The sequence below is a fragment of the Vidua chalybeata genome, chromosome 1 (genome assembly GCF_026979565.1).
Source record: "Vidua chalybeata isolate OUT-0048 chromosome 1, bVidCha1 merged haplotype, whole genome shotgun sequence".
Taxonomy (NCBI): Eukaryota; Metazoa; Chordata; class Aves; order Passeriformes; family Viduidae; genus Vidua; species Vidua chalybeata.
The window spans coordinates 87,720,128-87,736,841 of NC_071530.1; the positions used below are offsets into that span (position 1 = coordinate 87,720,128).

A 16,714-nucleotide genomic window follows, 5' to 3' on the forward strand; every position below is an offset into this window, starting at 1 on the left:
CTGTAGTCATCTATTCAGTCTTGATTAAAATAGTAGTTTAGCAAGTATATGAAAAAAAAACAAACCACCAAACCCAAACATGAAATATTTGATTGCCATAGGTGTCTTTTCTGGGATACTAGTGAAGCTGAGAAGTGGAGATAATCAAAAGGACAAAATTATTTGTAAAGAAAGCACAGCTTTTACTTCACCAATATTCTTGGTAGACAAAGTGAACCTATTTTAAAAGGCTGTTATTACTGCCAACGTTCATGTGTATTGATTTCTAACAGCAGAAAAAACAACACATTAAGCAGTGGTATTTCTAAAGGCCATGCAAACTCTCACCTTTGTTTTAACACTATATACCAATTAAATAACATTTCAGTCAAGCAAGATTAAACAATTGTATTTTACTTGCTATAGCAAGACAATTGAGGCTTGTTTAGGAGACAAGCTTGTTTCATAACAAGAAATGTTCCCAAGTTCCATCCCTCTATTATTCAGATGGATATAGATATTTTTCAGTCCTATTGCTCTTCTTCCACTGCCCAATTTTCCCACATTGACCAAGAGGAAGAGAAAAAGACCCAGGGCTGCCCTATAGCTGGGAATATTCAAAATATCTAAATCTCCTGCTGTATTTAGTATTGTGCAGATGACTCCATTTAATGGAGATCCTCAGTGTGAGATCTGATGTGCAAGTCCCACACTGAGATTCTTGAGAGGTCCAAATACTGAACCATCAGTTCTGACTGATGAACCATTCAGTACTGACCTGGCTGAAAGAGAAAGAGAAAGCTGCTGCTAGAAGGTGCACACTTCTCAGAAGCCAGTGCTAGGCATTCAGTTCAGCTTTAGTCCATGTTTGGGTCACACTTTAAGGGTTTCACCTTCAAGCAAGCAAAACTTGCTTTGCTTGCACTGCAACAGGAGCAGCAGCACCTTTAGTGACTGGTCAGACATGAAGAGCAGACATTGCTGCAATTGCTGCTCAGCCTTGTCCTGCTCAGCAGCTGCTGAGCCAGCAGCCAAAGGCCACCACGTCTCCCTGCCCCAGTGGAAATGCCAACTGCACACAAACCACACACAGGGCGTGGGAGTGCTTGGACTGACTCAGGCCTTCTTTAGCTTCTGGACACATGTCAAAGGCTTCTTTGCCTGCCTGCCTTGGCAGTGGCAGTCTTTTCTGCCACAGACTAACACATCCCAAATCACTGCTGAATTCTGCTCTCCCACAGCTGATTAGCTGAGACTATTACACACAGAGTCAGTAGCACGGAGGATCCAGATGAAAAGTAAACTTTAATCAGAGAACAAAGCAGCACCTCCTTATTGCAAACTATTAGTACTTCTAAACATCTATATAAGTTCCTATTTTTCCCTAATGCCACTAATCTTTACATACAAGCTTGTTCATCTCCCAGATTAACTCCTAAAGTATAACTGTCATCAAGAAAAAGAAAATAAAATATTTCATGGCTACAAAAGCACATGCAGAATCTTCTGTGGTTGATTTCACTAGTTTGTAAGAAAATCAAAGATCTGTCTGCATTAGGAATGTCCACATACTATTGCTAAAAGAATGAAAGCTGTATTCTTCTTTATTTTGCTGTATAATAAAGAAATTTTATATTTCCAGAATCTTCACTGTTCGCAGCATAAAGAGAGCAGCTAGGCATTCATTTGTTGAGCCAGGCTGGCAGTTATTAACATTTTGTTTTAATTTATACACTCAGAGTATTCTATTTGGAAATGATTACAATGCTAAGCATGGCAGGACATTAATGAAATTTCCTATTTTATAACTTTTTAGACACAAGTCAAAAGAATCTTAGATGCCTTTTTCAAGTGAAAGTCCTAGAATCAAACTTGCATTTGAAAGAGATTATATTCTTGCTTAGCAATTCAATTTAAACTCATCCTAAAAGGTTTAGAAATTAAGAAAAAACCCATTAGGATTCCTGAAAACACTCCAGTTTTCCATGTCCAATTCTGCTGATCTCAATAACTGCAATGTGTTTACTTTTTTTCACCATCAATGCAGAATTTTATTTTTCCATGGAAGGAGAACACTGGAGAATTGCATTTAAATGGAAAAAGTCAAACAAGCTCAAATATATACACATATAAAATTAGAGGCATTTTTTTCTTTTTGTTACTGTAGTCTTACATTTGCTTTTTCTCCTCCCAAACATTTACTTTAAATTAAATTACATTTGCTGGTACTAGAACTGAAGGCAGATTTGTAGAGTGTTAGGTAATGATGACAGTGACTTTGGTTTGCAAAGCTAAGTGAATATTAAGTACACATACAGAATATAAAAATAGTTGCATGAAACACAGTAATACGACTCCTGTAGATAACATTTCCAAGTCCTGCTTTAAAAGGTTCATGCTTTGTTCCACATCAAACTTTGCACCAAGAGCAAAATTCATGATCTTGTGCCTCTGTGAATTTACTGATAGCCTCTTCTTAGACAAACAGCATGTTTAAAACATGTGTTTGAATGGAGAGAACTGAAGAATATAATGAATATTTTCTTTAGGAATGCAGGTCTATTTTTGTCGCTAGTCATCACTACTAGTAGGAGGTAAAATTTAACAAAGACAACACAAATATATAGGTTCTGAAAACACATTAGGTAAGTGAGGTTTCCTGGGACCCAACTACATCTGCAAATGTGCATGGAAATCTACAGACTCTTTTGCCCCTTTTTCACCAGGAAATTTATTGCTTTTAACCATGTCACAGCTATCACCAATTATGAACAGATACCACAATGATAAGACCTGTACAATTATGTCTTATTCTTATTTGAGGCAAAGTTTACAAGCAGAAACTGCATATTTTTTATTGGAAAAAAAATACAATTGAAAAAACAAACAAACAAACCCCTCATTAAGCTGTCAGACACAGAATATTTTCCTCAGGTTAGCTATTAATTGGTCTAACAAAAAATATAACTCCCCATAAATCTTGATATGCTTATATCCTTGTAGTAAGCCTCTTTAATTTTGCTATCAAATTTATTTTATAAAATGCTACTGCTCAATATCATTAAATCCTACCTCTGTCACTCTGAGCTTTATGACAGTCTTAGAGGACCATGGTAGCTGTGTTTCCTGGGATATACCCTCTAATCTGTGTATCACACAGAAGAGTCTCAGCTACATCAAAAAGGTGGGTTCATTTTGTGGGTTTTCTTAAACTACAAATGATTTTTGGAACTCCAGTGGCTTTGGGCATTGCTGTTATGCAGGGAGCAGGTAGTTCCACAGATTTTTGCAGGTGGTGTCATTTGGAAGCAGACAACCTGTGTAACAGGGCAGTCCTATAATATAGGGCAGGGCAGTCCTATAATATAGTTTTGCCCTGCTAGGAAAAGGCCTTAAGTTCTGAGCAGAGTTTGCAAAAATGTTAAGGCTCATCTAGGTGCCTCTGTCTGAACCTTTCTCAATCTGCCTGCAGGTTTGTTCTATTAAGCTTAGCTGTAGCAGCAATAATTTTATATAGAAAGCAGTAGCACCAGTATTCTTTGTAGAATTAGGTATTTATGACTCTAGCACAAACATGTAGTTTAAAGCAATGTAGGGCTGATATGAAAACAGGGGCTTTGAGAAGGGAAAACACAGAACATGGTGTAGAAGAGCTGATATGGAGTGACAGCACAAAGACCACAGTCTGGCACTGGGGACCCATGGCTATAAACAACTCACCCATGGCCAGTTAAAGTGCAGACCTGAACATGGACAAATTTGTGTTTAGGGGCAATAAGGAGAGTGAAGACATAATATATAGCATATATATATATAAAGGCCACCACATACAGTAAATTTGGGTGGAATGAGAAGATGTGTAGACCAGTGAAGAAAGAGCAAGATGTAAAAGCTTGTTTGAAAACACACAAAAGGATCCAAAGTATATTGTAGAGTGAGGAAAAAGAAGAAAACATGGACATGGCTGGAGAGAACATTGGCACAGGCTGCCCAGGGAAGTGGTTGAGTCACCATCCCTGGAGGTATTTAAAAGATGTGTAGATGTGGCACTGAGGGACATGGTTTAGTGCTGGACTTGGCATTGCTGGCTTAACAGTTGGACACGATGGTCTGAAAGGTCTTTTCCAACTTAAATGGTTCCGTGATTTTATGACCATCATAATTCTCTGACCCCACCAAAATGAAATCACCAACCTTAGGACCCACAGGTGTAGGGAAAGGGTGAGCATAACATCAGGAAAAGAGGTAGAAACAATTTGAAATGTATTATTATTCTTTACTTTTATGCAATAATTACAGCTGGGCTAATATACTAGACTCCCAAGATTTCAGAAGTGCTAACAAAACATTCTTGGCTTTATATCATACACACAACACACACACAGAAATACATACACACACACATATATATACAAAGTAATGGGGGATGGGAGAACATATCTTTTAATGAAAGGCTTCCAAGAAGAAAATCAGAAATACATTCACAGCTACAACACTTAGGATTGTCTGTCTTGGAGATTAAGGAGTCTGCTAGCACCAAAGGGCATGAAACACAAGTTGAAACAGACTTTCATCATTCAGTAGGTGGACAGACACGTACACCATACCAAACAGCTCTGGAAAAGAGGCTGGACACAGCCATTCATCATTCCCATGAGACAAAGTTTGCTGTAGCAGACAATCAAATTAATTAACTGCAGAATCTAATTTACCCAATTTCTTGCTAATTCTCCTATGGGTCGATTATTAAGCCTGACAAATTCCAGCCTGAAAGCACTTTGCTTGAAAAAAATAACAATTAGCAACAGGAAGGGAGGGAGTAAAAATTGGAATTCCACAACAGATGTGGAAATGGTTCCTATTTTTGTTTTTAATCAAAAACAGAGTAAATGAAACAGCTTTGTAACAGCTTCACTGGTTTTATTTAAGCATAATATTTTGGAGGATGCAAGAGCAGGCCATAAAAAGCCCTTAGTAGACCAGAAATCAATGGAGTGGTGCAGGAGAGGAGTTAACGCTTCATTTTTTTGCCAGAAACTAGACACATTGAACACTCATTGAAATTTGTTTGCTGCTGGACCGAGTAGCTAGTTAACTACCATAACCAAAGGAACTTTAAAGGCCCCACTTTCAGTTAAACATTCTGGTCACAGTTTGGGGTTGTTCAATCTGGTCTAACCTGCCTTGTTACCTTTCTGCTGGGCAGTGCTCTACGGCATTTCAGCCCAGGGTTAGCTCAATATTTGCAGCATGTCTCTCTCTTTCACTGGAGAATTCATCTGCTGAGGCAACTCCAGGCTCTGCTCAGAGCTCAGAGACTTGTTGTTTATTTGTTTTAGCTTTGTGAGCTCTGTATACACATTTCACCAGAATCTAGGTCAGACAATGGTGCTTGAAGAAGAAACCACAAGTGAAAGGCCAAAAGAACTTCAGAATGATTTGTTGGTCACAACCCATAGCCTGTAATGTAAGGTCTGGATCACTGAAATGCTTTCCAGTGGTGACTCTGAGCCAGTTTCAAGAGTATGTATAATTTTCAGATTGCTAAAAACAGTAATTTTAATAAATTTTGAAGTGCTGGCCTCTTTTGCATTCACATAGTAGCTGCTGTTCATGGGAATGCTGCCCAGTTCTTAAACCCAAATCTCTCTATGACTGCCAGGGGAGGGTTTTCATTAGACAGCCCATGTCTCTAGCCTTGCCTTTTGCTGAGCTTCTGCCAGAAACAGAAGCATTTAGCAGCTCTTGGTGCTCATTACAAGACTTTTTCATCAGCTAAACTTTGACTGATGGCAGACTCATCATAGCAGACACAGGCTGCATTTACTGTGCAGCTGCATTTATTGTGAAGCTCTGACTTGTTATGATACTGGGTTCTGCTAATTAGTCCTTAAAAAAATAATCCATCTGACTGTGGACAAGATTCTAGAGCTGTCAGGACAAGCCAAAGAAAACCTCTAATTATAAAAGAGCTGAGTCCTCCCTCCACAGACTTGCAGTGAATATGGACGAGCGAGAGGATCAGAGATCAGGCAGAAGTTGCAGGTACAATATTTGGATTACTTGCACAGTATGGTGGGATACAGGACCAAAGTGTTTCAAGCTTTCAGTTTAAGAAAGAAGACAGACCATAAATCTACTCATTTTGAAATCACAGGGATACCATTAAGATCACATCTTTCAACCTTTTGTGCAGCACAGGTCAGATTGGTTTGCCCAATTGCGCACTGTGGTCAGTGTGGAGGGAGACCTCTCACATCTTCACTTTTGCCCTTTAAATATGCCAAACTCAGCTCTCAGTGAGCTCAAATAGTGTAGGACAGTCCTTTAAAGCATGTTTTGGACATTGCACCTGAGCAAATGTTCTCCACTGGGGTTCAGATAGAGTATCAGTAATCACATCTGAACTACACAAGTCCTCTCACAAGACCTGGATATTCATTGGATGAGTCTGAGATGGAGAATTTTCCTTTGGCAAACTATGTCAGTGCTTAACAAGCTTTGCCTATAAAAAGCTGTACTTATTACCAGTTGAGAATATTTCTAGAAGATGAACTTGAGAAATGCACATAGGAATGAAAGGTGACTACTTTCCCATTTCACCTCAGTTTGTTGACTTTATAATTTATCTTTTTAATTCCCACTTGAGCTAGACAAAATTAGAACTCCTCACAGGTGAAAACCAAATAGATTTGGGAGAAAGTCTAAAATATTCCACCTTCCTCTGTTCATTGAGAAATCCCCAAAAATCATGACACGGGTCATTACTCCATGACTACATTAATAAGGCATAAGGACTGCAGTCCATATCTGAACTACACCACAATCCTATGACAAACACTGAACATGGTTCAAGGAAATCTTAATGATAGTAAATCCCCTGCATTATAGAATAAATTCAATTAACTGTAATGTTGGAAAAAAATCCAATATTTAATTTTCACATTAGAAACACCTGGCTCACTGATTTTTAGCCTTGACTTCCATCTCCTGGAATTTCTCATTCAGAGAAGAGAAAGATTCTGCTATATAGATATATAGTCCCTTTGTGCTTGTATTTTTGGTACACTTGGTCGTGTTCCCTTGGATTTTAATTTCTCTAACACTTTTTGAAGTAATATCAATAACAAAAGGCTGTTTGTAAAAGAAAGGTAAAATAATTTAGTTGAGTTCTTCCTTGAGCAGACAAAAAATTCTCAAAACTCCACTTTTCTTTTAAAAGGTCTGTACAGAGTCACTGGGGGCTCAAAAGAGGACCCACCTCTTTTGAAGACAGTGGCAATGCTCTCATTGACTTCACAGGGTCCAGCTCAGGACCTGTGTGGTTGTAAACCAGAGATCCTGATCCAGATTCAGAACAAGGGATCCCAGTTCAGGCACAGTGGATTTAGCCTCACGTGGATATGAGGAGCCACATGGACTTGCTGATCTCTGGCAGAAACAGCAGGACATGGCTGTTTGGCCACCCCTGCAAAAACTGTCTCATAAAACACCCACTAACATCAGATGCCAGGGGGAGTTAATGGCATAACATGGACTCCTCATGTAGAAAAACAAGATTTTTTTTTTATCACTTAAAGTGTTGTTATTTTTTTACAGCTCTAGGCTGCCTAGATGACTAACTCTTCACAACTAAACTAAAACTATAGCATAACATTGTTGCAGCAGCTTCTGAAATTTTAGAAGGCAAAGCTGATTGAAATGCTAAGTCTAAAAACCAAATCCCAGTCCCATAAGAAGATGGTGAGAGGTGATTAAAAAGCAAGCCAGTTGAAGATGAATGTTGATTTGAATTGGAGGTGAAAAAGCAGCAGCTTTTGAATATGAAGTGACAAAGGTGCTCTGGCATATATATGTAAAAGTATATATGTATATGCTATACCTTGTTCATGCTGACGTGCAGGGCTGGCCATGGTCCAACTACCTTCATACTCTCCGTTTCTATTTTCTTCAGATGAGAAGTTTCATCATAAAGAAGGGGAAGTCCTGAGCTCAGTTCTAAAAGGATGCCCAAAAGAAAGAAAGAAAAAGACACAGTCTGAAGGGAAGCTACAGAGAACTTCAGAGCAAGATACTCAACTGCATTTGAAGAGACGGCGTCTTCTCTGTAAGACCCTCTAAAATGTTTCATAATTATACCTGTTGGGTCATTTTGCCTTTTTCTATTTAGCAAACAATTCCTCCCCCTCCTCCTTCTCACCCATCCTTTCATTTCAGCAGAGCTTTTGCCAGCTTTGGGCTAGATATTTTCTCTTTACCTCCCCACCGCCTCTACTCCCTCTATATTCTAAAACTTAGTTGACACCAGAGGGATTATTTATGCAGCCAAGGTGCCACTCTTGAAACATGTGATGTGTAAAGAGATCAGAGTATAGCTTTTGGCTTCTCTCAGACATCTTTATTTATATGCCAGCCTCTTTAAGACTTTTGTCAGGAATTTGCTGTGCTTTGTCAACAGAGATTTTGAGCAAGCCACTGACACAGAAAGACAAGGAAAAAAAATTTTTTCAAACAGCCCTAAATGGTCTCTGTCATCATCTTGGGGATGCTGTGGCTTATATATACGTATTTGCAAGTACTCTGAGAAAAATAAACATCATACGATGATTTAACACATCTCTGTGTCCTCCTGTATTTCTTCTTGCCATGGATTCTAGATAATAACAGTTGGGAACAATCCAGTTCTGTGGAGTCTGATTCAAAGCCTACTGAAATCAATAAAAACCTTGCACTGACTGCAGTTTGGTTTGGATCAGGTTGTTAAGCTGTCCTAAGAATATTAAATATTACTCACTCAAGATCTAATTCTACAGCTGTTTAAATATACATTAAGGGCTTTGCTGACTAGAGACAAATTGCTAAAACCAGCTTATAGGGATATAACCAAAAAGCTGTTTTTTGGCATTAGTGAAACATTATCAGACCCTGAAGTAATAATACCCTAGAAAGGGTTATACTATCAGCATTGACCTCCTCTTGGTGGTCTTTCATCAGAAGTTAATGTTGCCAGAGTTCAGCATTTCTCACATCACAGCTACTTCTGTGCATATGAGATTGTGAAACTGCCTGATACCCTGGGAATAAATTACCGCAGCCATAAAATCAGACATGATGATGGGCAGTTTTTCTGAAGAAACATAATCATTCTAATTTCCTCCTAAGAAAGAAAATAAAGGGGGGGGGGGGGGGGAGTAGTGCCTTATTTAAATTATTCAAGTTTGCTATTAATTAAAACAGATTTTTAAGCTGGGGGGGGGGGTGGTTGTTTAAATTGAGAGCTCTGGAAGAAAAGCAGGCCAGTTTAGCCTTTTAACCCAACCTTAAAAACAAACAAAAGAAAAGGCAAAAAAATTAATTCATACAAAAGGCATACATTTCCTGAGTCAGCATTAAGTCTTTGCAAACCCAGGCTTTCATTCCAAGAAAGGATCTGGCAGCACCATGGTTTTTCCAAGCTCAGTTTTCAGTTTGAAACTCAGTCTGTGTTAGACCATTCTCTGCTCAGGGTTATGCAAGGTCTTTTGTAGTGAGCTGCTCAGGAATAAAGGATGCCTTTTTTTGAAGTGATAACCTGCAAGCTCAGCCCAGAGTTCAAGAGGGAACCTGGGTCCCCTCTTCCCATTGCTCATTTTCTGTCATAAAAATTCTGTGAACTGCACTGCATACGTGTTGGCATCTGCTCCCAGGGATAGCCCCAGCTGCTGCCGGTGAATCTGCTCATGTGCACCTGGTAATCCATGCATGACCTTGCCATGCCAATTAGGCTCAGCAAGCAGCTCACCCTCTCTTCCCTGTAAGGCCAACTGCTGTTGCACAGAGTGGGACTGGGGTTCTGGGATACACTGGGGGAAGATGTGCTGCACCAATAGAGGTGATCTGTGTACATTAGCTTTGAGGTGAAGAGTAGCATTGTGAGTACAAGAATCAGGCTGAATGCAGGAAAACAACATCTTCTGCTGAGCTGAACAGCTTCATAAACACACACATCAGATTTGTTTCACTGGAGTTCACTTCCTCCAGTAATTGAAGCAGACAAATTACTTGGAATGTGAAAAATCAGGCGGGTCTGGCCCCGGTTTGTTTTCTGTTTGTTTCTGTAACAAAGTCCTGTGCTGTGTGTTTGCTGGGAAACATGCATTAGTATTTAAAGGAACCCTGGCTGGGCACATTGTTGTTTCCTTCTCTCCTGCCCATGTCCCGCTAATTGCACTGGAATTTTAATATTTCTCAGAATAGATGTAAGTGGAAGAAAGGCAGATCCTTTCTCCCTCTCAGTCTGATGGTGGGTACATATCAGTGGGTCACTCCATGTTCCACTTCAGATGAATTCAAAACCACCTCAGAGCTCAGTGATGAGTCCAGTCCACAGGAACTGGAACAAGTCACAAAACACCTGTGGTCCCATGGAAAAGCACAAGGTAGGTTAAGTGCTGGTGTCACCTCTATCAGCCTTATGGGGAAGTTTCTGTTAGGATAGCATATTTGCCCCATGAGATCTTTTTGCTCTTCAGGCATTTCCACTTGAGATATTTTGGTCACAAGCACCCTCTTTCCTGAGAGCATCCCCAGTTTAGTGACCACTTACTTCCTAGAAACACTTTCCCAGCACTGGCCTTTCCACACAGCCTGGAGTCAGACATCAGTCCCCCATGTCCTCACGTTCCTGAGGCAGACTGCTGATAGTGTTTCCTCTCTGCTTGATTTTTTCTTGTCCCACACACTGTGCCATGTCCTCCATAAACGGCCAATAGCCAGTATGCTCCTAACCATTTCAGTATATGCACTATGAACCTTTCCCACATGCTGTCTACAAGAGTTTTCTCAGCTGAAATAGCCTGAGCAGCATTTTAATGAAACCATTAAAAACAAACCAACCCTAGTCCCCTGGGCACCAACCTTGAAAAGGCACTTAAACCCATCACCCCAAGCTGCAAATGAGTAAGTCTGATTATGTTTTAAGGGAAGTGCTCCTACCCAGACTGCCACTGCTCTCACAGCATAAACATGCCAGATATAACCATGGACTGTCTTCTCAAGGGAAATCAGCTTTGCACCTCCAGCCGGATGCACAGGTGCCACAGCGGATCAGCAATGGGTTGCAGTGGGGCAGCACGGCAGCATTAAGACACACGGCATGCACAGCTGCCTAAACAGCTCAGCTGGGAGCAGTCAGCATGGCTGCACCACAGCCTCCCCTTGGAGGAGCTCCATCCCTTTCCACTCCCTTAGAGAAACTGGGAATCAGCACTCGGTGCTAATGGCTTTGGGCAGGAACCAGCACTGATTCTCCTGCATCAAGCAGTGTGGAGCAGTCTTCAGCAGACAAAGTGAAGAGAAAGGTGAATCTGTCTCCAGCAACAGCTGCCATCCATACCTGCCATGGCTTCTGAAATCCTCTTCAGAGCATAGCAGACAGGCTATGCAGGAGGCTGCTCCCCACCACCAGCACCAGTTTGGGGGAGAGGGCTCGCTCTCCCCATGTCTGAAGGAGGACATGGAGCCTCCTGGGCCATGTTTCCTCTCACAGGTAACACTCGCTGGGCACAGAGAACTGCCCCTGATGTTTGCCCTTGTGCTCTTCTAGGCTTTTCCTAAGGTTATTTCTGAAATAAGGAGAAGCAGGGAAGCTGTGTGACCTGAGAGGAGACAGAGTGCTGGAGTAAACACCCTGTGCTGTGTGGCTTTTGCTGTTCCTTTAATTACCTCCTGTCCCGCAGCTGGGCCCACGGCAGGCGGTGGGGAGCTGGAGACCAGCAGCACTGCGGGGACTGAAGCGGGGCACCGGGAGGGGACTCTGACACGGAGCTGTGGGCTGGATGGGAGCCCCGAGGAGGGGGTCGGGGGAAGCAGGGCCAGCAGTGCCTTCTGGGTCGGGACACTCAGCAGCAGCATAGCTGGCCCTGAATGAATTTCCTGGCATGCTTCAGCTCTAATTTGGGAAAGGAAAATATGGGCTGGCACACCACCCCAGAAAGGTCACCGCCTCCCACGGTGCCAGGCTGATAGCCGGGAGAGGTTTTCCAGCACAGCCTTGCCAGCATGCCCCCAGCACCTGCGGCCAGGCCGGCACTGCGGGGCGGCCCGGCGACCGCCCGGCCGAGGCCCGGCCCGCGCAGGGCCAGGGCAGCCGCCCCGCAGCGGCGCAGCCTGCGCTCCCTTCCCGGGGGTGCCGCTGGCTGCAGAGCAGGGCCGAGATGCAAATACCTCAAAACTATCGCACTCTCCTGGGGAAAGAAAGTGAAAGAAAATGTTTCTGATCTTCTGAAGCAAAGTCTGATTAAAGTGCTTGTCCAGGTAGATGCCTGTGCAATACTGCTGAGGTGGGACGGTTACAGTCAGGGTCACCCAGTACAGTCCAAGACCCTGGTTTCAGGAATTTGAAAATTATCAGATTAATTGACCAGGGTGAAAGATTCCATAATGGATAGCTATCTCAGGGACATTTGCAGTTATGAAGGCAAAAACTGGGCAAAGGAAGAACTCAACGTTTCCTAGAGACAAGGAATATAATAGATCATATCTTGTTTTGCCCATCATCTGATATTCTTATACAGCTTCAGCGCCTGACACACTTCACAGTGCAGAGATTGTAAATCTGGAGAGCAGGAAGGAGGACTGCTCAGTGACAGGGATGTTTCTCTTCCATTTCCTGTGTAAAATATTTGGCCAAGCTCCGTACCCTTAAAAATGCCTGTAGACGTTCAGCAGCAAAGACTTCTACCCAAACTCCCCAAGACTGTATCAGAAATGGATAGGCTTCTCTCCTCACTGCTTTCTACAAGCCAAGAATTTCTCCACTAAGGAAGCGAGAATATTCCAGTCTTGGTAGCTAAAGCTTGCAATTATTCCAGTTACCCAAACTAAGAGCTAGATGCTGTATGTCCAGGGCTCCAAAATTTCTGCTGCCTGTGCCCAGACACAAAAACAAGATCCAAACAATGAGGACTGAGGGCCAGCTGGACAGATCAGCAAAAGACAATAGCAGATGAGGGTAGGTTTGTGAAACTACACAAACAAATAGTAACAATGAAAAAGGAGCCTGTGCCAAGTGGTTAGAGAGTCAGTATCTGTGACTAATGGGGTATTTGTTCAGCTATAGAACACCCACCTAACACCAAATCCCGCAACCCTGTAGCAAACCAAGGAAACTGCAAATCTTGTCTCATTTGCACATGCTACAAAGCTAGCAAATAATAACAGGAAACACATTCTTCAAGGAGTAAAACCGAAATGCACACTGTTTTCCTTTCCTTTGCCTCCGTGCCCGAGATAAACCTGAAAGCAGCACAATCATTGAAATAACAATCACTGCAGTGGACTTACTGGTTGGATTTGGAACTGCAGAAACAATATCCTTGCTTTCTGGAGCAAGGGCACCATAATTGGCGTGGTGGTGGAGATGGCGATGGTGGTGGTGGTGCCTTGCAGCCATTTTTGTGGTGTATGGAGTTCCACCATTCTCCTCAATGTTGAACGGATGCAGATCGCTGTTGTTCAACGGATAGCTACAAAATAAATCCAGTTCAAATTAGAGCAGTAAACAGTAGCACCAATTGTACATTTAGAGAGACAGAGTGAAAACTTTCTTGGGAAAAAATGCACAGCATTTTTGTAAATAAATTTTTTTTTAAATCCCAAATCTTTACAGTTTTCTATCTCCACAAGATTTATGTGATGAGAAAAAAGCATGCCTCTGCTTGTTTGTATGACTTTAAGATCAGAACTATTTTTGATTTTACACAGTACATAATCTCTGTTAGAATCTTTCCTGGGATAGGAAAGTCATCAAGCAGAAAACAATAACTCTTTTAAAGTGAAATTGTCTGAAGAGCAGACCAAGGAACAGTCTCAGAGTAAGACTACATTCCTGAGAATATTCAAATTTATGATGCAAAAATAGCTATATAAAAAAATTCTGACTTAGGGAAAATATTAGGAAATAAAACATTTTACAGATAACAACATACAAAATAGCACTTGGTCAAAAAGGAATTGTACTGGTACTGGTACAACTAGTTTGGGTCTTGGTGAGAGTTTTTTTGCATGTGTTTAGTTAGGAGTGTAACTATCGTCAGTCTGCAATAGCTGGCAAATGGGGACACATTGACATTTTAACTCATCATCTCTAACTGAGAGGTGACAAATTACAGTGCTGCTTTTCTTTGTTAGCTTTAACTGATACTGTTTCAGTTTATTGTTTGAAATTACGATGAATTTCTAGAAGTGATATTTTCTCTTCATTCCAGCAACCAAAGAAGATTGAGATAATTCTACGTAGATATTGCAAATGACTTGAATGTGCTTTCCTCAGAGGCGTGCTTAAAATTTTTATAGGGTTTTAACTTATTCTATAGTAGTGCATTAGACAGTAGTTGCAGTAAATCAATCCATTTCAACAAAAGATGAATCCCCTGCCTATTTGAAATATGCTAAAGAAATTCTATCTTCAGCTGCATGGGTTTTCAGTTTGCTCTTATTAATAACAGCAGCCAAAAACCTGACAACATGAAATGAAGGCAAACCGAATAATTAAAGGAACAATGAATAAATGATACCTAAGATACTTGCTACATATGTTTTCTGCAGATTATTTAGTGATTCAAAGCAAAATTAACCAGTCATCTGTAAATAAACACATCTGTATCATTTCCAAAGTTCTACTGAAACATGCCGCTTGGTACATCATTAATAACCACTGTCTTCTTAGTAACAACTTCAGACAACATGACGTTTCTGACTGGGTACTGATAGAAAAATACTTTTATGCTGGTTACTTTTTGAAAGCAGGAGGCGGGGAGAGGAATGTTGTGTATATTAATCTTGGCAGGTTCCTGACATGAAGCAACCACTGCCAATAACGGCACTTCTGATGGCTTTTTTGCCTTAAGGAAACAATAGAAATAGGTGTCTGATCCACAGGGGACAGCTTTTGTGAGCTCAAATAATACAGGACTGGTCTGTCTTTTCAAACTGCACTATATCTTTACTGCTATAATCAAATCAAGCAAGTGCCTACAGGGGGGAAATGGTACAGGCTAATGAGATTGCACACTAATTGTAGCAGCTCTCCTGCATTTTCCCTTCAAGGGCCTTGGATTGGCATGGCATTTTTTGACTGAGAGGATAGGTGGTTTTGTTCACATGGTTAAAACCCTGCTGGGAAATGAGTTTGGGGCTGGAGCCTCAGCACATCTTTTTTTTTTTTTTTTCCATCTGATTCAATTTTTTTCAAGACACAAAACCCAACGTGCTGGGAGTTTCATTTCACCCACTGGCAGGCTGGTTTAGCAGATTTTCAATTGGTCTTTTTAAAATTAATCACACCAAATCCTTACACTGACTCCTTATACTGCTATGGTCCCAAGGTATCTTCCATGCTGAAATGAGAAGGAGCTGAGCAACTGAACGAGCCAACTGGATTGACCTCTGGCATGAGGACAAATGTGCACCAAATTCTCTAGATGTATTTCTTGACTTTCCAGAGAGGGGAGTAACATGTAAAATGTAAAATGCAGGGAGACCTTTACATCAAAGAAGTAAAGAGCTAGCCCAGCGAAGCTGATGTTCAGCTATGCACTGAAATCCTTGAGGACAGCAGATCACAAAGCTCCAGACAGGGTGTCACTACCCAGGCAGCACTGTCCAGTGTGAAATCCCATGTTCAAACTGCCGGCCATGTAAAAGCATGTGGTCATCTGCACTCTTCCAGGGCTGACAGCAGCTGACAGATGTCGAGGCAAACTAATCTCAGGGTCAGCCAACTCTTGCATGTCCGATGCATATGAGGTTGGGTATTTGCACAGATACCCTCACTACCAAGGAGTTACTGAACAATCAGAAACAACAGGCCTTGCAGCAGCCCCAGAGCCTGCCAACTAGAAAAGCTGACAGTACCCAAACAAAAATATCTTAAGTAGTCCAAGTCCCTTTTCTATGTACTCTCTCATATATATTTTAGGGGTATATTAGGTATCTTACTGTAGTTTCTACAAGGTGACATCATTATTATTATCTCATATCACATGTTTTCCACTTTTCTGTTCTTCAACTGTCTTAAATATAGAGACTTGACACTTTTCCACTGAATGCATCCTTTTGTCACTAACTTTGCTTTCTATTGCTTGCTTCTATCTGGCTTACCTGAATAGAAAAGATACTCATGTATCCTTCTCAATCTATTGATGTAAATAAATCACTACTTTCAGTGAACCAACTTTTTGACCATATTCTAAAGTGTTCATATCCTGACCTCCAGGAATTTATACTTGCTTCCCAGACATCAAGTAACGCTCTTAGACTTATGTGCATTATGTGGACAGGTAGTAGTTTTCATCCTTTCTCTTGCACCTGCCTTCTGGCCATCCTAGTATGCCAATATCACATCTTTGGTTTACTTTTTAAACATCAATTGGGTGTCCTGCAGGTTTCCTCTTTCTCTGCTGTTTTTTTCTTGTGTGGCTTTCTCAACAAGCTCCACCTGTTTTCTATGCAGACAGCTCCTGTCCTTCAGGGAAAATGAGGCAGGGCCCTACAGGCAAGTGTGCAAAGGAAGCAAACATTTCTTTCCTCTTTGTCCCTCACTCAAGAAAAGACACTCCGGAGGATTCAGTTTCTGCAGGCTGAACCTTCAAAAAGGCCACTCAGTGTTCACAAGAAGGTTAGTGATGCCTTTAGCCTCAAATTCACAATAATTACTTCCTCTGACCAAAAAGGCATCCCATTGAGGAACAGGGCA

General features: G+C 41.3%; 1 protein-coding gene across 2 annotated transcripts in view; it reads right to left on the reverse strand.

The window, feature by feature from the left end:
• EPB41L4B (erythrocyte membrane protein band 4.1 like 4B) overlaps positions 1–16,714 on the reverse strand; it is a 164,099-nt gene that overhangs the window by 54,543 nt on the left and 92,842 nt on the right. For both annotated transcript variants that reach the window (XM_053958232.1, XM_053958223.1), the window contains exons 16-17: positions 13,303–13,484; positions 7,862–7,977 (exon numbers count right to left, since the gene is read on the reverse strand). In XM_053958232.1, the coding sequence (XP_053814207.1) occupies positions 7,862–7,977; positions 13,303–13,484 (298 nt within the window). The remainder of the gene's footprint in view (positions 1–7,861; positions 7,978–13,302; positions 13,485–16,714) is intronic.